Source organism: Gracilinanus agilis, chromosome 4, assembly GCF_016433145.1.
Source record: "Gracilinanus agilis isolate LMUSP501 chromosome 4, AgileGrace, whole genome shotgun sequence".
NCBI classification, from domain to species: domain Eukaryota; kingdom Metazoa; phylum Chordata; class Mammalia; order Didelphimorphia; family Didelphidae; genus Gracilinanus; species Gracilinanus agilis.
Genome location: NC_058133.1, coordinates 444,398,067 through 444,423,009, shown reverse-complemented (window position 1 = coordinate 444,423,009; position 24,943 = coordinate 444,398,067). Strand labels below are relative to the sequence as shown.

The 24,943-nt window shown below is 34.3% G+C and overlaps 1 protein-coding gene across 1 annotated transcript in view; it reads left to right on the top strand.

Annotated features, from left to right (window-relative positions):
* DPYD (dihydropyrimidine dehydrogenase) overlaps window positions 1–24,943 on the top strand; it is a 974,103-nt gene that overhangs the window by 465,087 nt on the left and 484,073 nt on the right. The window contains exon 12 of the mRNA XM_044672105.1: window positions 1,384–1,568. Within this exon, the coding sequence (XP_044528040.1) occupies window positions 1,384–1,568 (185 nt within the window). The remainder of the gene's footprint in view (window positions 1–1,383; window positions 1,569–24,943) is intronic.

Here is a 24,943-nt window from a genome sequence, read left to right as displayed (position 1 = left end):
TGCTATGGAGAGCTTAGAGCTTGGTTAGATATTAAAGACATCAGGGTTATCTGCTCCATCCTGAGCCATTACAAGTCATCCTGACTTTAGGACTGGGTTGCTGCTGAACTTGAAGGACTATGGAAGAGAGAGGGAGACTGATGACTTTGTGAAAGTCAATCATTTAAATCCAATTTAAAGACAAGCCAATACATCAGCCCATGTCATTGGCCCTTTTTGAAACAAGGCATGAACAACACATAAAAGCAGTTATAACCCATAGGGTAAAGCCCTGTACTGTGGTTAGGCAAATCTGAATCTAGTCATAGCTTGGCCATTAATTATGTGACTTTGAGAAAACCATTTGCCTTGTCCATAGCTTGATTTCCTCATTTACAAAATAAGTCTAGACCATTTCTAAATGTTTTTCCTAGCTAATACTCTTTGATTCCCAATAAATTAGAATATTTATCCATTCTAAAGGATATTCATTTTATTTTCATCTTTGTACTTTTCATTAAAGTTAGTTTTCTCAAGCATTAAATTCTAAACTTGTTGATGGTAAAGATGACATAGTGACTACTCTCTAGCATCTAAGATAGTTCTGTGGATATTTAATGTTCTTTAATATTTCAGAAATAAGAATTAGAATGGCCCTCAGATACCATGTATCAGGTGTCTTTGCCTAAGGAAATATCACTTCTACTACATTCCTTACAAGTAGTTTTTAAGGCAATTATTTAAAAACTCCAGTAAATAGAGAATGAGCTACTGCCCATTCCACTTTTGAACAACTGGAATTATTAGGATTTTCCTTTACATCAGGAATGAAATTGCCTTTCTGTCACTTCCACCTATTGATTATAGTTTTGTTCTCTGTGACTATGCAGATAAAAATCTAATCTCTCCTTCAACATGAAAGTACTTCAAACACTTGAAGATAGTTGTCATGTTTCCATAAATCTTTTCTTCTTTAGGCTAAACATCCTTCATTTCTAAACCAAATCTCATATGACACAGCCTGACCCTCTTTAGATTTCATGTAGTTTAATAAATACTTATTAGTCACCTCTTACTTTTCAAAACAAATTGTTCTGGGCATGAGATTTTTAAGTGATTTTCTCCTGTAAGGAGCTTACATTTTATTGAAGGGAAGGGATGGTTTTGTTCATACACACACACACACACATAATACACACATATTAGGTCTAAATTTGCCCCCTTAGAATTTCTATCTATTGCTCTTAATTCTATCCTCTAGAGATAAGCAGAATAAACTCTTCTGAATAGATAGATAGTCCTTCAAATACTTGAAAGCAGATAAAAATCCATGCCTATTAGTTTTCACATTATCAATATAAATCATGTTGACCATTCTCTGTTGATTTTCTCACTTCTTTGCAGTGAAAGAAGCCATGAATCCTATCAAGTTTAACCGGTGGGGTCTTCCAGAAATAGATACAGAGACTATGCAAACCAGTGAACCATGGGTGTTTGCAGGTGGTGACATTGCTGGTTTGGCTAATACTACAGTGGAGTCAGTGAATGACGGAAAGCAGGCTTCTTGGTATATACACAGATACATACAGGTATGCTTACCTTTTTAAATTCATTTGATATTTGCTAACATATATATTTATTGTTGCTATTAAATATATAACAAAGTATTTCTGTGACATGTATTACACATTGAAAATTTCTGCTATGTATAAGGAGTAATGTGCCCTGGATAATAATATATTTGAACATATTTGTTGATGTATTACCCAATAATTTATTAATAACCACATGTCTCTTTCCTTAATCTTATTTGCTTTCAACATCTATCAACCATGTTGGCAAACTTGTGACACGCATGCCAGAGAGGGCTGCCCTGCTTCCCCTCTCCACCAGCACCTGAGGAAATTTCTCATATCACCTGCCCCTCTTCACAGCAGCCCAATGGGAACACTTCCTTCCTCCCCAGTCTGGGGTAAGGTGGAAGGCTCATACAGTGAGAAGGATGCAGTTTGGGCACTCCATCTCTAAAAGTTTCATCCTCAATGATCTATCATATCATCTACCAATCTATTATTTATCTATCATTAATCTATTTCTAAATCTATATCAATAAGTTAGATAAGTCATATTAATAAATAACTAGAAAAGTCATATTATTCAAGTATTAATACAAAACAAACCTTAAAGGGATAACTCAAAGGCAATTCAATGAATCAATACTCAGAATAATCTCAAAAGGTAAGAAAGCTGAAACCAAAACAATAGTATGAACTTGAACAAAAATAAATGTAAAATTCTTCCTTTAGTTTTAAAGTCAGTTGCATAATTAACAGAGGAAAAGACTATCTAAGCAGCAGTTTAATAAAACTCATTAGTATCAAATTTTTGTATATTGGTATTCTTATAAAATCTATGAAAAAGAGTAACATGTTCTCTTAGAAATAATGACTCTAATCTATTTTTCAAGTCAGATTCTCTTTTGGCATTTGTTAACCATGTGCCATTGTGCAAGACATGAAGATTTGATTCAAGAAACTGGAGATCTTTAGCCTATAAAAGTGGAGATAAAACAAATTCTCTTCAATTATTTAAATATGATAGAAGGAATAACCTCATCTTATGTTACTCTAGATATTAAAGCTATGACAAATAGGGAAAAGATAGACACAAAAGTCAGCTCAGTTTTAAACTAACAGTAAGATGGGTTGATTTTGAGATAGTGGCTGACTGACCATCTAATTGATCATCTCGCAAATATTCTGAAGAGATTTAATTGCATTGAATAGAAAATTAGATCAGATAAATAAACTTCTAATTCGACAATCCTATATGTGAAAGATAAATTTATTCTTTCTCATTCATTTAACTATCTAAAAAAAAATATTTCATTCATCACACCCTCTCATGTTCTTAATTCCATCTCTGGCCTCCACTCTTGACCTCTCAGAGATTCTCTCATCTTTATTTCCCTTAAGTCTCTTGTTACTCACAGTCTAGCCCCTGGAGTTCTATAGTCAAGGCAAACTCCATAGGATTTGACATAGGAGAATATTTGAGGTGCAGTGAGGATTTCTACTCAACTCATAGGCATTCATCTCCACCCTCCTGGTATACCTGACAACACCAAGGAAAAACAGCAAGAAAAAATATGAAGTTACTGAACCAGCTAAGTGAAGAAGATTGTTTGAAGTACAGTTCCCACTGTAGTACTTGAATCTCTTCTAAGTCAAATAAATTATTTTTGTATTCCTGATAGTGTTATGTGAAAAGCATTAAGGAAGGCAAACAGTATTTATTAGAAAAGATAATGAAAGAATGAACATGTAAAAGGATAAAAAAATAAGTACAATTATGTTTTACTTAGTCCACAATATTTAGTTTAGTAATAAATAATTGAATACAAAATAACACAGACCAAATAAATTATGGAGGCAAATCTCTTTATAAGTCCAAATTACTTTCACAAAAAAAAGTGTTCATGATAGCATATTTTATTCTTTTTTTCTTCTTCTCCATCTTATCTGAAGGTTGGGTTTACTCTTTTTTCTTTTTTAATTAATTTTGTCTATGAGCCTCAATTAACTGAATCCTAAGTGATTTGGTTAGTTCACTTCTACTAGAAATAATGCCAGTTTGCATTACCACATAAAGTTTTTAGTATGTGTATATCAATGCATATCAATCTTTGCATATCAATACCTCTGTCAACTTGGAATCTAGAAACCCCAATCTTGAGAAACTCAAGTTTTAGCCACTTGAGGTATGAAGACCTCAAGTTTGACCTTTTCACAAGAGAATCTATCCTGGAGGGAAATCCCAGACTCAGAGTTTCAGACTAAAAAATAGACCTTAAAGTACTTTAGGTGAAGGTAGCAGACTCAATCAGATGTTAAGTACCCTTTTTGTACTTAGTAGGTTCTCCCATTGTATCAAAGTCCTTTATCTGGTAGCCCAGCCTTTGGGCTGGATATTTCCCTTTTGTATCCATTGTGAAGCATCAGCCTCTCCCTGATAATCCTGTCTAGAACTCCTCATTTCTTTGTAGCCCTTATAAAGTCAATCAACTATATTTCTGTCCTCAGTTCTCCAAAAAGTATATAAATTCCCCAATTTTCATGGTTCCTCTGAGCTAAAATCTAGCTTGGGTTTTGATCATGTGACTCTGTATGGAGGTCTAAGGATTGTACCATTATCCCTCTCCTGATGAAAGACTTGATTTTTCTTTCTTTGTTTATTTTTTATAAGTAAAATTAATTATTTAATTTAATTAAATAGTTCTGTGTTTTTTTCCAGTTTAACACCTTGTTGCAAAGATTTACAATTTAGGTAAAATAATTAGCATTATAAGCATGTAATAGTAGGTCTTGTGTTTTAAGTTCCCTAGAAGCGACCCACCCAACATGTTGAAAACTTTCTTAACCTTTCTTGACATCTTATAGAATTGATAGAAGAGCATTGACAAGAGTTATGCAAGAGGGGCAAGTATTGTGGAAAGGAATATGCTTATCAGTGAGATTTCTGATTTTTTTGAGTATTTAAGTGTTTGGTCCTGATTTGACCTATTCATGAGTAGAAGTAGTTTTGCTCTATTTTGAGGGCTAATTAATGGATTTATACATGCCACCAATGCAATTGTATAGTTAGAATTGGTTTGTCAATACACCTCTTCCACATCAATAAACTTGTCTAAATTAGGACATTCATTAAGACATTTGGATTATCCTCAGCTGGGTAGGTAGGCTTTCTCTTAGTTGTATTGGCAAGTCTCTCTTGTCAATGTTTTTCTCCATGTAATATTCATCATTCTTTCATGTAATCTGGTTATATTATCTTTCCTCTCTTAGACTACTCAAAGTGAACTCCACTTTCATTATTTAGAAGAATATTAGTGGAGTCTACATCTCCCACTAGGCATCATATTTACTGATGTACTTTTGGGGAAGGTTTAAATAACAATTGCTGATGATTCATTCTAGGTGAATGCATGTGCTTAAATGATTATACATTGATAAAATAAATTTATTAGTAAATAACAACAAATTACATTATAAAAATGTGTCCTGTAACTTACATCTGATGAAATATTTTATTCAAGACATTTTTAGTAGCTGCGTGGTTGCCATATGCATAGCACCACGAATAGGGTAAGGGACAAGGGAGATGATGAAAAGAAAGAAGTGACTTGGTCCCTGTGTTTAAGGATTTTTTTATAAGATAAGATATACTTAACAAATAATAAATTTATAATAAAAATTTATATACATGTATATTATATTATGTTACATTATATATAATTAAGAGCCACAAAGGCATAATGTTGATTTCATAAACTGAAAATGGTAAGGAAAGGGAATGATCAATGGTGGGTGAAATTATAAGAAAAGAATTCTTAGAAAAGTTGGATTTGAAATGACCCTTTTAGTTTATCTATTCTTTGAATGAGGGAATAACATTAGAAGAAAACATGCAGTTAAAAGTAAAAATATGAATATGAGGAATCTAGAAGTTATAGACCAATTGATAATATGGAAATTTTCAGCCTATGATCTCTTTTTTTTTTTTGCTTTGGCCTTATGGATCCTTTAAAAATCATCATACTAATTGATACAACTTGATCCTTCAAGGTGTTCCTATAGTTTTGTCCTTCTTTAGAGATCTTTGAAAGATTGGTGTGTTAAAAGTAATGTTTAAAGATTAGTCTAGTTTTATACAGATCAGATTTGAAAAAAAGGCAGCGAGATCAAACTCTGTATTAATCTACAACTGAGGAAATGAGATGAGGAAATTAGGGTGTGGATTAAGGCAGTGCTTACAGAAGGCATAAATCTAAAATATAGTTATTGAAAATGCTAGATTAAACTTGGGAAGTAAAGTAGAGGAAACTAAAATTATAAGGACATAGTGAAGAATTATTCTAGGTGGAAAAATGATGTTTTGGTTATGTTGAGTTTAAAAAAGTCATATCAGCACAAAAAGCACTATAAAGTATATGAAACACTTAATACATACTTACATTGTATAAGAATTGTAACCATTTTATAGCTAAGGAAATTGAGACCTGGAGAGATGGAGCAGCCCATCCAGACTTACATAATAATAAGTAGCAAAACAAATCAGGATTTAAATATGTCTTTCATGATTTTTAAATCAAGCCAATACTAATATTAATGTTAATGTTGATATAATAATTAGTCTATAAGCATTTGAAAAGGAAAGGCATCGTTTTATTTTTGACTCTGTGCTCCTAGTAGCTAGCATAATTTCTTAAAACATTTTGTACCATATATTTCATCCATTTAAAGAGTTCCATATAAGGAACTTCCTCTATCAAAAGAGCTTAACAACTTCTCTGCAATGTATAGTCTTGGTAAATTGACTGGGACATTGAAAGGTTCAGTGACTTATGGAGGGTCACCTAACTAAGAAACATCAGAGGATAATCTTGATCTCACACCTTCCAGGCTATGAAGCCAGATCTCTCTCCACTAAGTGACATGCATTAAGTGCATTAACAATTAAGAAATTCTTGTATATTTTACAAACTAAATAATATAAGAAATACCAAAGAAATCAAGTTAATGTCCTAGAGACATTTATTTCCTTCAAAAATTTGTGGTTCCTTTATGTTTAATTTTTTAAAATGACCATTCATTTTTACATGCATAACATAATATATGCATTATACCAATAATATAACACATATAAATTGTTATTAATATGTAATACATTATAATAAATGTTCCTATCTAAAAGAAACAGATTCTCACATTAGCTATGTCCAAAAATCTACGTGTCATTCTTTTATCCCAATGAAGATTGTGCTTGTATTATTATATGATACATATTCCCATGCCCATCATTTATAAAACACTAGAGAAAAATTCATGAAGGAAATAAAGTGAAAAATGGAAGGTTTCAGTCTGCATTCAGACTCCGTCTGCTCTCTCTATGGCAGTCCTTTTCCATAATTAGTCATTTGGAGTTGTCCTGGATCCTTGCCTTGTTAAGTCATTCACAACTGGTCATTTTATATTACTGTTATTGTGTATAATGTTTTCTGGTTACTGTTTACTGCATTTTGCATCACTTCATACAAGTCTTTCCAGATATTCTTTGTGAATATCTTATTTGTCATTTCTTATGTCCCAATTATATTACATTACAATCAAATATGAACACTTGTTCAGTCAAATTCCCCAACTCATAGACATCCCATCATTTCCAGTTGTTTACCACCACAAAAAGAGCTGCTGTAATTAGAACAAATTGTTTCTTTTCCTTTTTTCCTCGATGACATTAGGAAACAAACCTATTAGTGGCATTACTGGGCCAAAGGGTATACATAATTTTATAACTCTTCGAGTGTAATTCCAGATTGCTCTCCAAAGTGCTTGGATCAGTTGATAATTCCATCAACAATATACATTACTGGGGGCAGCTGAGCAGCTCAGTGGATTGAGAGTCAAGCCTAGAGATGGGAGGTCCTAGGTTCAAATCTGGCCTCAGACACTTCCCAGCTGTGTGACCCTGGGCAAGTCACTTGACCCCCATTGCCCACCCTTACCAATCTTCCACCTAGGAGCCAATACACAGAAGTTAAGGGTTTAAAAAAACAACAACAATGTGCATTACTGGGTCAAAAGGTATACATAGTTTTATAACTCTTTGAGTATAATTCCAGATTGTTCTCCAAAGTGGTTGGTGAGTTGATAATTCCACCAACAATGTGAGTGTTCCTTTTTTTTCAACTCCCCTCCAACATTAATTAAGAAAGAAAAACAATTTTTAAAAACCACTCGGTAATATCCAAGTAGTAAAGAAACAAGGCTTTAACACAAGGAAATTTGAGCATTGGAGAGAAACATTATAAATTACATTTATAATACCTTTGTTATTTTATTATTAATTCTAATTCCTCTCTGATCTGAAAATATCAAAGTGAAAAAGATGTAGTTTTGACTATATATATATTTATATCTTTATAACTCTATATACACACACATGTACACATATATATATATACCTACACACACATATGTATGTGTGTATCTGTGTGTATAAATAACTATGTAAAAGCAGTGCTTCTGTTGGAAATGACAATAACCACCTAGATAACTCTTAATAAGCGAGAGAGATCCCTTCTTCTTTCTCTAATCCTTAATGTTCACAGGAGGGTGAGTTTGTTAAAAAATTATCATTCAAAGGACAGCATTTGAAAATGGATATGTGGGGTCTGTTGACACTGTAATATCATTAGAGAATCAGCCTTTGGTAGAAAATTCCAGAATATATCCCAGTGATTCACTCATTAATCAGAAACCTCATGTTTTCTTTAATAATCTCAAATCTCTCAATGATATTTTTCTTTAACAATTCAAAATCTCCCTTGGCCACAATTTTTCAAAGCCTTGATTTTTGCTCATGGTATGCTAAGGATGAAGTACCTTATTCATATTTGAATACATAGGTTAACCCATTAAAACCTGAGATAAGAGAAAGAATAATGATGAAAAAGCACAAGGATATGCATGTGACCAGTAGGGAAAGAAATATTAGGAGACAAGAGAATAAAGGAAATGAGAGGAAGGTCTGATATTACAAAAGAAGAAAGATATATTTTGATTAAACATACATGTGTTTCTATGTGATTGGGCCAGTCATACTTGGAAAAGGAAATGAAAAATAGAAAAATGACGCAGAATTGAAACCTTTTCTGTTGGAGAAAGGAGAGGTTAGGAATGGAGGGGGGAGGGGAAGAAAGCATGAAGGAGATACTAGGCATTAAATATATATATATTTGGAAGTCCTGAAGGATGGTAAATTGTGCAATCATGAATTGATAATACTTGAGAAGCAATGTTTTCTTAAAGAACTTGGAGTTAAGATTTTTTTAGAGTGGCACATGTAGTGGTTTACCAGGGTTCCAATTTTTTTCATCAACACTTGACAGTACAGAACATTTCACCAAACACTTGCTTTTTCTGTCTAAATAACCTCATTTTTATTTATCAAGTTGGCTCCCTATATTAGAATTTTTTGTGAAGTACGTGAAGCTTTTTTTGATGATACCCCTTTGAATCTATGTTGCTCCCATCTAAGGGATGGGAGCTTATTAAAGAATTTTAGGTAAAGATTTAGAATTATATAAAGAAATAAGATGTTGGCTTATTAGATAAAGAATTCATTTAATGATAGAATTCAGTCATTCTTGATAAAAACTAGTTTGGTCTAATCCTATAACAACCAGTTTACACAAGGTACAATTTAAATAATTTCCATTTGTTAGGCATTTGTTTAATTCAATGAGCACTTGCCATGAGCCAGAACTTTGCTTATACTGGGCATAGGAAAAAGAAAAATGAAACAGATCCTTCTCTCTATCTGGAGGGAGAAATACATAATATGTATCAGTAAATTCAAAGAGATTATAAAGTAATATAATGTATTTTCAAGAGAAAGAGAGACTCATAAAGGGTCTTATATGGACATGACAACGACTTTGCTCTGAAGAGGGAGCTGGGGTCAAGTTTTAGAAGCAGTGTGGTGCTATGTATCTGTGTTGGTGCAGAATATCTGAATTCAAATCCCACCTCTCAAAATTACTTAGTGACCTGCACAACCTTAGACAAACCACTTCAACTCCCTTGGTTTTCTTTCCCTCTGTAAATGAAGTTATTGAACTTCATAATATTTGGGATCCCTTCTAGCTTTCAATCTGACAATCCTAAGTCTCTCTAAATTTTGAAGTTCAGAGAAGAGTTATTTTTGTGTATTATCTAATTAAGCTTAGTAATTGTACTTATTGAATGTTTTTTTTTGTGTTTTGTTTAGTGTTACTAAGAATAGAACTCTTTAAAAGTAAAAAAGGACATTCTACTAACTTGGATTTGTTCATCTCAGAAACATACTTTCAGAAATTCAGAATTCTTAGAAATGAGATGTATAATGTTACTCTAAAATGCTCAAATGGCCTGTACTAAGGACCTTTTTCTCTACCATTTGAAGGTTATTGGGTGCTTTGTTGTTCTTAGTGTTGCTTGATTGAAGCATGAAGGAATCACCGTTTCTAGAAGGGGGTAGATGTCTCAGGAGATTGGTAATGAAATATGGAACCTTTCACCTCAAGGTCACTAGCTCAGATCTGCCCCAGGTCTGGAGTGACAGAAAGTCATTACCATTTGATAGCTGTTCAATAGACTATGTGAAATGAGCTTGTGATTTCAGTACCAAGTGGGCACATACCTGTGCCATAGAGTTTACCAGTGAGCATATGATAGCAGTCATTATCCAAGATTCAACATTGAAGGAAAAAATCAAAATCATTAAAAAGAATTCTTCATTTTGTTGTATTCTGGGTCTCTCTGGAATAGATTCACCTGTCCTGGAGGTTTCAGAAAGTCTGCTCTGCCATTCTATTGGTATTCTATGAAAAAGCTGTGCTGTGGAATATATATCTGTAGGTATCTATCTTTGCTTGTGCTGTTAATGAGATGCAATTTAGAATATCTCAAATAGCTTTTTCCAAAGTGACTTCAGTCACCTATGGTGATTAAGTAAAAACCAAGCCTCAATTCCTTCATTTGTTCTATTTCTTTAGTGTTACTTTCCTTATTTCCAAAATGTTTTATATTTCATTTTTTGAACACTTTATTAATGTCATCCACATTTGGATGTGACTGAACAGTTAGTGTAGCTGATTCATTTTTGTCAATCTCTGATCTCACGACTTTCAGAGATAACAAAGCTGAAAGAGACAGTTGTAAGAATCCTTTGAAGAGGGGGAATTTGAAGTTGAACACAGTGCAAAAGAATCATTGCCTGGAAAGCTAATTGAAAATATATGTGTTCTTATCAATAAATGAAATCTCAAAACTCCTGCCATCTTTATGGTTTGGGATTATATAAGGAACTTGGCTTCAAAATTATCTTCAGGGAGGAGTTTTCTAATGAAATTTTTTTTCTGATTTGTAGACTTTCAAAATATCTGTAGCAAACTGAAGGGAAATGAATTGTGTCCTTATGCATGAGAAAAATATTCTTGCCTGAAAAAGAATAAAGCAACATCATATGACAAAGAATGAAGTAAACTCCTAGTTGACAATTTTTTTCCATACCAGATGCTTTGTTATTCATATTATTTTTATAGGCTTTATTAAGATATTCCTGTAAAGTGTTTTCATGAAGAGATAAGCATCATTTAGAAACCCATTGACTGTATCTTAAGGGATAATATTTCTGTCCCTAAACAAATGTCAGATTTGAATTTTGGGGTACAGAAATTTATGAGTTTATATTTAGTTCAGAGACATCTACTCCCACCAAATTTCTCTCTCTCTCTCTCTCTCTCTCTCTCTCTCTCTCTCTCTCTCTCTCTCTCTCAAAGATATCTTCTTTCTCACCACGTTTAAAAACAGAACTTCATTCTCTTCAAAAAAGTTACTTTTTGTTACAAATTATACTGGTGAGTTCAACAATCTCTGAAGAACCCTGACTTGAGAATTAGACATTTAAATTGAACAAACTTGATATCAGAGCCTTTTCGTTACCCTTTGCAGGTTTTGAGGCAGCTTATTCGACCTTACAGTCTCCCCAGGAAGCTAATGGGAAAGCCTTGCAGCAGTCTTCACAGGAAAGTTTCCAAATGTCAAGTGTCATCTTTCCAGCTGTTAGATGAATGGGTAGCCAAAAGGCATTTATTTGGGTGTGCAGACCCTGTGATATCTGGCTGCTGTGGTATAAAAGGCTATCATTTGGCAGCTAGTTTACCAGTACAGGAACTAGTTGCAAGACTAGCCGGGCAACAGACTCCTTTATGTAGGATGATGATTGAAAGTCAAAGTGCAGCACTCTACCACTTACGGAGTGAATGTGCCATCAAAAAAAGTATGCTCTATGGTGTGCTGTTAATTTTTGAATCCCCAAATGTTCTGTATAAAAATAACCTCATCAAATGGACTGGCTTTTTTTTTTCCCCTTTTCACTACAAAGTAGTAAAGCTTCAAGAATGACAACTTTATTAAAATTTTTAAGGCCTATTTAAAAAATACCCTTCAAATTTAAGATCTATGGTTTAATCTTAAAATCCTGTGCTAAGGGAAGATTTTATAAATCTTTGACCACTGTCAGATTTGGAAACAACCAATATCAATAAAAAGATCAAACTAGATTTTGAATGAAAGAGTAGAATCACATAATGAAATACATCTTGGTTAAAAGTGTTTCTTTAGTAATTATTTTCCCCCCACTTTCTTGGACTACATCATCACTGTATCATAAGCCAAATTAGTAGCAGGAGCTCATGAAATTTCATCTTTATTCCCTGGGCAGAGAAGTCGATTGACATTGAGTCAGTAAAAAATTAATAAATTGTGATTATTGATAAAAACAAGGCAAAGCTTGAGGAATAGTCACAAAATTTGCCCCCTTGGACTATATACATACAGTTTAATTTCATGTGTTCTCTAATACACTAAAACTTTAACTTCTGAATAATATATCAGAATTGTAGTATGTCTTCTATTTACATGGGCAGGGAGATAGATTTTTGATACTGTTTAATGGAGATAGAAAAAAATTAGTCAAAGAAAGATCAAGTGATCAAAATAGATTATATTGTGAACTTGGCTATTTGAGTGGGGTAGAAATGTTTCTATTACATTGAAAAGAGTAGATACTGTGACTAAATCATAAATTCTAACATCAATTGTGGCCATGATTAGAGAACTCGGGTCATCAAAAACAAAACTAAAAAAAAAAATTGACATAGAATGTCATAGAAAACTACCTAGAAAACCATATGATTCAAAATTAAACAGACTCTTTAGAACTGGTATTTTCTGTTAGAGATCTAGAAATAAAGATTTATCATGGTGTTATGGCATGTAGATCCTTCAAAAAAAAAGTGAATGTTGAGAAAAATAGCTCTAGTGAAATCAGAGCCTTGTCAGAAAAAGAGTCAGTTCAGTTAGCAGGTTAGCAGTGGAATTAGCTGCTGTTGTTTTGCCATGTGCACTTTGGCTGTCCTGTTTCTAGCTTCCAGAGACAAATTTCACAAGCCTGGGGCAATGTGGTGCTGAAACCATGGTAACCAACTAAAGAATACCACCATGTGTCACTGGCAAAATCCTAGATGCAGAAGAAGTCACTCGAAAATTTTGGCCAACATTGATGATATTAAAATCTGAAAAGCTGAATATGATTCAAATTGTAAAGCATAGCATAGAAATATATCTCTCTAAGTTATGCACTGACTCTGCAAAGGGTTCTCTACTCAGCCTAGGGAAGTTTATCATTGTTTCTAATGGTCTGTGAAAATTGACACTTCTTTGTGTTAAGTATGTGGATGACTTGGAATTTAAACTATTGGTCTTTCATGAACTGTGTATTTCCTAGGATTCATTTTCTGTTGAAGGTTTTAAGTCACAGATGAAGCTCGGGGGTAGGTAAAATCACAGTTCTTAATTGATTTAATATTAGGAGAGACAAACAAAAACATTGGATTTTTGTTGAAAACGGGAAGAAAGGCCAACATGAGCATTAAAGAAAGACTAGACTAGACTAGATAGGAGAGTGCCAACAACAAAAAAATCATTGCTCATTTCTTCCTGTTTTTCCTAGATTAGAAGTATGAACTTTGTAATGTTTTATTGCTGAGAGGAAACTATTTCTACAGAGAATCTGCTCCATGTATCACAGCTAGAATATAAGAGGATAAAGTTATATTCCATCTTTCCCTCTCCTAAACTTTTACTTTAGGATTCTATTCATTTTTTCTGCATATCATTTTTATTTGAAGAAAAAGGGCCTTTGTTTTGTTTTGCACAATTTATTTGTGGTTGTTTCCTAAGCAATTGTGGGAAGGGAGGCAAATGTTGATGAGAAGCAGACTACTTTATTTGGAAGGGAAGTCATCTGATTTATTGAATGTTTTGTTTGTGAACAGGAGTCCCCAAGCAATGTGAATACTGAGAGAGAAGATAAGAAAATAAACCAGAGAAAAAATAATGAGGAAACTAGTTGGCTTAAGAAATAGAGAATCAGGCTCAGAATTAAAAAAAAAAAAAAAAAGAAAGAAAGAAACCAAAAACTGAGTTCACATCATGCTTAAGACATTTTATAATATCTACCTTAAAGGGATATTTTGAGATGAGATTAGCCATGAATTGTTTTTTGTAGACCTTAAAATTCCATTTAACTATTTTGTTATTGTTCAGTCTTTTCAGTGATGTCTTCGGGCTTTCTTAAGATACTGGACTGGTTTGTCAATCCATTGTCCAGCTCATTTTAGAGATGAGGAAACTGAGGCAACCATGGTTAAGTGACTTTCCCAGTGACAAAGAATTAGTAAGTGCCTGAGGCCAGATTTGAATCAATCTTTCTCAGTCAGGGCTTGGCACTCTATCCCTGTGCCACTAGGTACCCCAGTTACAATATTAGTTATCATTATTGCCAATGAAAAACTATAGCACATATGGAAAAGAGAATTGACTTTCTTTGTGTTCTGTGCTATAGAAAGCAGACTCAGGCTCCCACATTAGAGCCTTGCATCAAAGCCATAGGATAATGTCTCAATGAAGAATGCAAATGACACTGGCTTTGAATCTATGCCAGCAGAGAGTCAAGATCTGAAACATTTTACCAAGCTGGTACAACTTTAACAATAGAATTAATGAACCATTTTTAAATTTTAGGAGGACTAGTCTAGACAAGGGAGCAGATAGGTGGCATAGTGGATAAAGACCTAGTCCTGGAGTCAAGAAGATTCATTTTCCTGAATTCAAATCTGACCTTTGATACTTACTGCATGACTCTGGACAAGTCACTTAATGTTGTTTGCCTTAGTTTCTTCATCTATTACATTAGGGGGGAAAAGGAAAACTGTTCTAGTATCTTTGTAAAAAAAAATGAGGTCAGGAAGAGTCAGACAACAAAAACAACTGAACAGCAAGAGTTTAGACAAGTTTGAAGAAGTTCATTTAAAGGATGGGCATAGGATGACAAACTACCAGCCACAGTTTTCTTTGAAGACCAAGAAGGATCGTGATAGGTGTAAAAGGAAGGAGTTACCACAATAAAAAAAAGTAAGATTCAAGCTAGCAAAAGAACTCCAAAATTATGAAAAACATGTTGAGGTTTGGTTTTATCTGTGGTTTCACAGAAGACACAAACCATTCAATAATGCTTCTTGGTGGTCCATTGGAGAGAGTATTAGGAAGATCTGAGTTCAGATTTGGTCTCAAGCACAACATGGGTAAGTTACTTCACTTTAGCCTCCATTTCATCATCTGCAAAATGGAGTTAATATAGTGTCTACCTCCAAGGAATATTGTGAAGATCAAATGATATAATGCATTAAGGATTAGCTAAAAGAAAAACTCTACCCCTTTGATCCTTTTTAAAAACTTTATTAAAGAGAAAACAATTGGCGTTTCCTCCAGCTGAAATGAACTAAATCCCCACTACTCTGAATCTCCACAGAGTCAAAGTTCCTTCCTAAGTGCAGAATTGGTCCTTATTTAGACCAATCACGCACCTGGAAGTAGTGGTCCCTTCCTAACATGGGATTGGTCCAATTTAAGACCAATCCCACACCAGGAAGTAGGGGTGTGGTTCCTCCCCCAGAATGGCATTGGTCCATTTAAGACCAATCCTACACCAGGAAGTAAGAGGGAGGGACCCCTAGGGCATGCTGGGAAATGCAGTCCCCGGGCCAAGATACATTTTAAAACCATTATAAAGCACTTTATAAACAAAGTGCTATATGAACATATGCTCCTATTACTGTTCCTACTACTCCCACTTTTGCTGTTACTCCTTTAGATTTAAATGACAAGCATTCACCCTTCCCCCCTACCTCCACCCCACCTCAACCCATTCTCAGCCCTAGACTCTACTGTGCATTAAAGTGATGCAAGGATGGAAAAGAGAGCCCGGTGTTTTATGGGTAAGGGGGAGTGTACACTTTAGGGGCATCTGATTAGTTCCTCACCAATGAAGTCCTAAGGTAGGGGGCGTATTTATCAAGTTTGCGTGAGAACCAGAAGCTTTCAGGAAAGAACATTCCAGACATTTGTAGTACTGAATTCCTAGGGAACAGAGTGGGTACCAGATAAGAAGCAGGGGCATCTCAGCCTGTGGGAGAAAGATCAGTCCTGAAAAAAGGAGAGTTCTACTCCGTCCCCATCCCCAGACTACCACAGAGTAGGAACCATTTTCCTGTTTATAATCTCTAGCAACTAGCTTTATAGAAACACATTTAAATTTTTCCATCATTTTTTAAAACCCTTAACTTCCTTGTTAGAATCAATACTATATATTGGTTCCAAGGCAGAAGAGCAGTAAAGGCTAGCAACGGGGGTTATGTGACTTGCCCAGTGTCACATAGCTAGATTTGAATCCAGGATCTTCCATCTCTGAGCCATCCAGCTCCTCCCAACCCCTATCTTTTGAAACTACCTATTCCTGTTATCTTTTTTGCCTCAATCCCCTACTCTCTGAAATGCAGGGTTAACATAGGAAATTATATTCTGATAATATCTATATTGTTACTTAAATTCTGAGTCATCTAGCCAAAGGTCTAAAATGTACTATGTCTGTTTTCACCTCCTCTCATTGCTATTTCCTTTAATATTTCACATAATCACTTTCAACTCAATCCAACTGGTTCTTTTTTGTTACATGAATTGGTTGACAAGCCCCACCTTGAGCTGGTCACAGAGATTTCCTCACTTTAGCCATTGACATCTTGTCAGCAGTGTTACCACCTTTGCCCTTGTGTCTGTGAATATTGTAATTGTTACCTTCCTGACTGACAGCTTTGAAAATTTGTCAACATGTCATTTTCCCACCTAGTAATCTCAGGCTGACATACTAGGCATTTCTTAAAGTTACTTCATTATGTGATCCTTTGAACAGACACACTGAATGTATTGAAATAGATATTCTATGTAATAGACTGCTATCTTTGTTTCTTCACAGGTAGATATGAGTTAGATGTTTTTCTAAATCTAATGGTATCGCTGTAGTCCAGTTGACAAACAAATTGATCTGTTCATTCCAGAGCTATAAAGAAAGGAAATATTTACAAGTGTTTACATTTTCCAGGTTGTAGCTTGAAAACGATATGTGCCATTCAGGAAGCAAAATTTATACAATTCCCCTTGCTCACTGGTCAATGAGATGTTAGAGAAGAAAGAGATAATTTTTTAAATCATTTTGTGTTTTTTACTACTTCAATTTTAAGATCCAAGGGACAAAGTCAATCTTTCAATATATTCTTGAGATGAGATTCTTTTATAAAAACGTGAATTACTCCAATATTTTCAGGGATTTCTGCTTCAGGAGTAAATCAACCACTAAGCCCTCTATAGTTTCATTTTACAGTGTTACAATAACAACAATGAGAAGAAGTAAAAATTACAAAGATAAATAGATGACACACAAAAGAAACATCTGTTAAAGAAAATATTTGATGGCTACTGAATTCTTAGTAATTTAAAAATTTTAAAATTTTTAAAAAATTTAAAAAAAGTGGGATGGGCAGACACTATGAGATTTGTGGGTTGCATAATGGTAGTCAAACCAATTCAACGTAACAAGTATTTAGCCAGCACTTGTTATGTGCTCAGTATTGTCCCTTGTGTTTTGTAGGATTTAAAAGACATCTAAAGCATCATCTTCTCCTTTGCCATTAAAGAATTCACACTCTAGTTGGGGAGATGAAACTAGTAGCAATGAAACAAGAAATGATACAAGCTAGTATATAATTAAATGGCGAATTGTGTTTATGATGGTGTAGGAGTTTAGAGGAAAGGGATATGAGTGAGATATTGGTTGAAGTCGCTGAGGAAATCCTAATAGAAAAGCTGGGTATTGAGGAATAAGTGGTCATGGTGATGACAATAGCAGTAATTGATATAGTGCTTTGGAATTTGCAGATGACTTTGTATACCCTTTTTCTTTTGATCTTCATGATCAATTAGGAATTTATGAATTTGGTGCTACAATTATAAGCATGTTCCAGGTGAAGAAAATGAGGTGTAGAGACTTGCCCAGGATACCACAACAAGTTAGTATCGGAGATGACATTTCATCTGAGATATTTCTAGTTTTTTATTTGGACTATTCTATTCCTGTCTGCAATATGAAGAATATTAGCCTGGGGTTACTCTTTGTGGACATTTTTAAGATTATTCCAATCCTTCCTTTAATCTCTGATCTCATTCATGTCTCTACTCCTTTTATCCAATGCAGATTGAAACCTATCAAAACCTTTCTTTATACTTTGTCATGCAGGGACTCCTTCTTCCTATGTCAATCACAGGCATCACAGGGAGACTTTGGTAGAGCGTGCTCTTAGATGAGATCCTGAATCTGCATTCTTCAACAAAAAAAGAATTGGTTTCTTTTTCTTTCAATAAAGAGAAAGAAATCCACAGGAGGAAATACTTCCCCCTTCTTTTCTGTCCTATAGTATTAAAATCGTAGCTGATATTTATATATCACATTAATGTCTACAAAACAGTAGACCGCTGCCTCATTTGATTCTCACAACAATCCTATGAGATGAATATAATTAAATATCAGATACAAGTTTTTATTTCTGCCCCTTTTGAACTAATATCCTTCTGAATCTATAGCCAGTGGCTCATTCCTTATACCAAACAACTACTTCATTACCTTTTCTCTTATTCATTATCTTATTTCCTTTTGCCTCAGTTCCCTCATTGATGGAGAACACTTATTCATAAACAAAAACTTCCAAAAGTAGATGTCCTTTCCAAATAAAATTACATGACCAAAAAAAGGAATCAGAATTTAGGGCCTTAGCAGGGAATTTAAGAGAGCAGACAATGGAGTATAACCTCATTCTATTCTATCCTATCTGTGTCTATGGACATGTTTTTTTCATAAATTTTGCAAAGAGAATCTACCCAATTCACTGGAAATATCCCTCAATGTTTTACAACTTGCTTTAGGTATCAGAACAGTATTCAGACTCTCTCTTTCACTCTTCATGTAATGGACCCATATACTTTTTCTACTGAATATTTTCCTTATACTTCTTAAGTGGTATAGTAGATGGTGCAACCTGAGAGGCTACACAGGCCTGAATAAAAAGACCTCAGAAAGTCAGATGGCTTGAGTTCAGTTTGTGACTCAGACTTAGTATCTGTGTGACCCTTAAGGGTATATGGGGTGTTTAGGGAAGACTAGTACCTCTGATGTCAGGGCTTGTTGAGTCCTTTTTAGGACTGCTTTCTTCCTTTAGAGTCTACCTGCAACCCAGATCTCACATTAGGCTCCAAGAAGTTATAGCACTCATAGCAGCTACACCTCATTGGGGCAGGTGGATTAAATCAAGGTAAGGGTAACTGACAGGCCTCCAGTCTTTCGGTGAGTTAGGGGATGTCTTCCTTAGGCATGTAAAGATGACTCTTGGTGGAAGGAGTTGATGAGAACATTTTATTCCATTGGCTATGAAGGTGGCATAAGCAGGCAGTGTGGAGTCTTTATAGAGTTTGGTTAGACATCAAAGAAACCAAGGTCATCCCCTACATCCTGAGTTATCACCAGTATTCTTGACTTTTGCCTTTCTGCTGGACTTTTTTGACTAGAAGAGAGTGTGGAGCTGAAAACTTTGTTCACTTCTGCCTCATTTAAATCCAATTTATATTAGAGTCAAAAGATATTACCCAATAATGCCATTCTGATCCTCTTCAAGTATGAAAGACAATAACCAATCAGTCTGATGCTCCTCAAGTTCTATGTGGTCCCAGGCAAAATTTTTAACCTTGAGGTGTTCCTGGGGAACTCTCCAAGACTTTGGGTTATTGAGTAATTGTCCATCTTTATTGGGAAAAGGAATTCCCTCACTTAGGGGTTCATTACACTAATGAAGTAACAGAGCAAGTTTTTTTTCAATGCTAGAGCATATTTATACTCACAGTACATCTCTCCATTGTCCTCTAGGTCACCTACAAATTGTATTCTGCAGAGACTGGTGTGTTCTATGATCCAGTCAATCGGCACCCCTGAGAGAATATTAGTGTTGAAGAGAATTTGCTTTTTTTTTTTTCTGGATAGGGAAGAATTTGAGATTGTTAAAAATACTGCTGTTTTCCAAATCCAATCCAGCCCTAGGGAATATATTACTCTCTAAAAAAGTCATGCAGATATTTTTAAATATCATGAAAAATACATCCAAAACTTCTGAGAACTTTACTAGAAATGTAAACCTACCTTTCTGTAATCATGAAACTTGAGAGACTCAACATTGTTTCTCTTAAACGTTTAAGGGAATTGGTTTCACCATTTCACTTTTGTTCTTTCCCCTACCATTTTTTGGAGCTAGTTATACTGAACCTTTTTAGTATTTGGCAAGCTTGGAACCTACACAAAAAGATATCTTGTGATTTCTTTCTCACTGGCTTTTCTGATACCTACTACACACTGAAAAAATCTAGCCCAAACTTTCCCCCTTTCTACTCAATCCAATCCAGTCCAACCCATCCTACTTAATCTACTATGAGTCAAACACTGTACTATTTCTGGTGATTGTTGTTTAGTATTTTTTCATTCACATCTTACTCTCAATGACCACATTTGAAGTTTTCTTGGCAAAGATATTGGAATGGTTTGCCATTTCCTTTTCCAATTTATTTTACAGATGAGGAATTGAGGTAAACAAAGTTAATATGTGACTTGCCCAGGGACACACAGCTAGTGTCTGAAGTCAGATTTGAACTCAGGAAGGAGGTCTAGGCCTGGTACACTTTCCATTTAATCACCTAGCTGCCCCTAAGTGCTGGAGATAAAGTAATAAAAACAAAGGCAATCCTAGCCTTAAAATGGGGAAATAAAACACAAAAATGAGGAAAGAAATTTGGGGCATGGGAAAAGGGAGATCCTAAAGGATACTCTGTAAAGGGGAATCATGCTAGTTGGAGTGAAAACTAGGAGAAGCAGCGCATGATAAAATGACCAATGAAGATTACAAAAGCTTTTCTATAAAGAAAGGAATTGGGAGGAGTTTGGAACTCCATCCTCAAGCCCTCCAGTCAGTGTAGAGAGGGGGCTAAGAGATTTCTTGTCAATCAAAGCCTGAGTTGACAGAGTGGTGATGAGTTTAGAAATGATATGCATAACCTGAAAAGGAGCATCCTGTTCCTTGGAGATGAAAGCAGACAGAGTAACAAATACAAAGTGGAATGTAGAGATGAAAATTCACTTCAATGCAAACACCTCAAAATGCAACAAAAGTCAGTTTGACTTTATCTGGATACAAGACCCATTAGAATTATACACAAAATAAATATAGTGTTAAACGGGTGGGAACCTCCGAAAAGTAATCATGCCAGGCATCAAAGGTAGGATGGAAAGAAGTCAGAAGTGAAAGAGAATAAAAATTCACCCTATCTTAGCACTGCATTAGGCAGGGACATTGAAACAACTCTGTCCAGGCAGATCATTCTTTAAGCAAATCAGTATGGCAAAGAAAATTTCAGTTGCTGAAGAGTGTAATCAATTCTCACAATAGCAGCCTCTTTCACATGTAGTTTTCTCTTGCTGCCAATGTGAGTTTGTACCCTGAGCTACTTTTTCTGGAGTTCCAACTTTCCAAATACCTGTATTATAAGGCTCTTGTATCTTGTGATTCTTATTTCTCTCTTTCCATCTGAGCGAGCTACAATTTTAAGGAGCCCCTAAATAGAAACATCATATGGGTATTCATCTAGATACTGCTCATTTCTCAAGATCTAACATACATATGTGCGCTTTGTTTGCCAAAAGCAAACAAAATGTATGTATCTATATGGGCACATGTATAGACACACATACACATATATACACATACACATATCTCATAGGTTTGTGAACATCAATAAGGCAACACAAATCTAATGTTAACATATATGCATTATTCATACATATACATATATTACATATACATATATACACACATATATGTAGCTGACATTGAAGTAGTTACAAACCTTTTCAGATAGTTCAAACATATCTTCCATCTTGAAAAGTTACCAACCCATGAAATTGTCCACCTATCTTTTCATATTTCCAATTTTATAATGCTAAGTTTTCTGCTATTGACCTAAAGAATTATGGTTAAAATACCATGGAGCTTATCATCAGTTTTCAAAAATAAAGTTTAGTTCCATGCATTCTGATTTTAGTATTTAATTTTGGTCTTTTTATACTTTGCAAACTTCACCTTTTTCTGCTTATAATAAAGTGCTGGCAAGTGAAGAAGTCAGAATGGGCAGATATATGTTCATCAATCACTCTATATCACCAACTTGTTTAGAAAATTCCACTGATTAACCCTTTAATTCTCACAGTAGCTGTAACCTCCTTCTACATTATATATGTGTGTGTGTATATAATTTGTGTGTTGTGTGTGTGTATACACACATGTATATATGTATACACACACACATATATATATATAAAATCTAGGCATCTTCTTTGTGCAGTTGTTCTTCAGTTGTTCAGTCATGTCTGTGACCCCCCTAGGTTGTACTATCCATGGACTTTTCTTAGCAAAGAAACTACAGTGGTTTGCTATTTCCTTCTTCAAAATTATTCAGTAATATTGTCCTTATTATTTCATTTTACCAGCTCCTCATATTTATCATTCTTCCATTTTCTGTTGTATTTTTATTGGGTATTAACAGTGTCCGAAGGTATAGATTCTTTGTGTATTTTTTTACACATCAGGCATTTAATGAGTTCTTGGTTAAACTGAATTACATTTATGTACTTAAAATTAATTGTTTATTAATATTGATCTGCAACCCCTGACTGAAATCATTACAAAAATGCCAAACCAAAATTGTTTATGAGATCTAAAACTGTCTTCACGTTATTTTCCAATATATTCTATCCTTAGAAGAATTTTCTGGTTAAAAGTGTGAATAAAGCCCTCTAAGTATTAGCATGAAGGGGAACATTCTTCTTTAAAGAAAGTTGAAAGTTTCCCTAGGCCTTGTGTCTTTTCTAAAATTTCCAGCACAAGCAGTAATTCCTCCAAAGCAGAAATGGAATCTGATTTTCTATGACAATATTGGCTTCATTACATACCTTGGCCTTTTGAGCATGAGAGAAACAAATCCAAATGGATTTCTTTTTTGCAAATCTCTCTCTCCATAGATTAATTTCCTCTATAGTATAAAATAACTCAGAGCTTGAGCTAATTAATGCATTAATCTTGACTATGAATTGATCTAGGCATAAGTAACTATCAAACATTGTTTGCTCCTTGCCTTAAAAATAATCTAAGAGAAAATCCTTTTAGAATAACCAAGAGATAGCTAACTAGAGGCACAGTGGTTAGAGCTTCAGGTTTGGAAACAGGAGGACTTGTTTTCAAGTCAGGCTTCAGATATTTATTAGAGGTTGACCCTGGGCAAATCACCTAAATTTCTGTTTATCTCAGTTTCCTAAACTTTAACATAGAAATAATAACAGCATCTATCTCCAAAGGTTATTGTAAGGATCAAATGAGATAATCCTTGTAAAATGCTTAGCTCAGTGCCTGGCACAGGATAGGTATTACATGGATGATCACTCCAATCACATTATGAAGAAATATAACAAAATGGACAAATGAAAACTAGTAAATCATTTCAAATTAAGTAGAAATGGAGGCACAGTTGTTGTTATTACTGCTTTGAATTCAGTAAAGTATTGCCCCTAGTCTTAATGTAATTGTTGTTTTTGTTTGCTTATATCTGAGTTATGGTAGGGAAATTTAGGGAGGAGTAAAAACAGCACAGATGCCTAGTTTGTACTTATGTGACCTTTTTCTCACAAACACCCTCCCCATCCATAAATTTCCCTTCCTATAACTCCATAACCCAGTTATATATGATACAAGAATTTAAATAGTATATTTAGGGGGATACAACATAAAAGAATTGGAAATTCAATGTTTGTCCTTTAATTGGAGAACAGCTCAACTTATTGTGGTATATGATTGTGATGGGATACTATTGTCTTATAAGAAATATTGAGCAAGAGGGTTTTAGCAAAACCTGGCAGTACTTGTATGAACTGATTCAAAGGGAAGTGAACAGAACCAACATTATACATAGTAATTGCAATAATGTAAGGATAATCAAACTATAAAAGAATTAATAACCCTGACCAAGATAATGATCTAAAAGAATTACAAAGGACTTATGTTGAAAAAAAAGTTTTGTACCTCTAGAAAGAGAGAATTAATACACTCTGGAAGCAGACTGGAGCATACTTTTTAAAACTTTCATTTAAAAAATAATTTGCACGTGTGTTTTCTTTTCCAAAAGTGCTAATATAGAGATATTTGGCATGGCTTTACATGTATAACCAGAATCAGTGTTTTCCTTCTCAAAGATGGAGAAGAGAAGAAAAAATGGAATTGAATTTTTAAATGACTGTTTAAAAATTATACATGTAATTGAGAAGTAGAGTATTTATCCAAATAAATTAAGATATATGTATTTTAACATTCAATGAGAATTCCTAGAAAAGATAAAGAGTTTAAAAAAGTTTAAATTATTAGAATTATAATTTCAAGGGAAAGAGAGTTCTAGTAAATAGAAATCTTCAAGAAAGGTTTGAGTTTTGAAGGGAGCTAGGGAGTTCCCAAAAGTAGTGGTGAGGGAAAAGAACAATCCAGACATGGAGGACACAATATGCCAAAGATAAAAAAGAGGAAAATGAGATGGAATATTTTTTAACAAGCATCAAGAAGTTTTAGTGGCTCCCTATTAGCTTTAAGATAAATATTAATATAAAAAAGACAAGAAAGTAATGACAACATTAGAGGACTTGTGAGAAGGTAGTCACAAAATATATTGTTAGTGAAGCTGTTAGATGTTACAACCATTTTGAAAAACTATTTGAAATTTTTTAATCAAAGTCACTAAAATGCCCTTCCTCTTTAACCCAGAGACTCCATTACTGG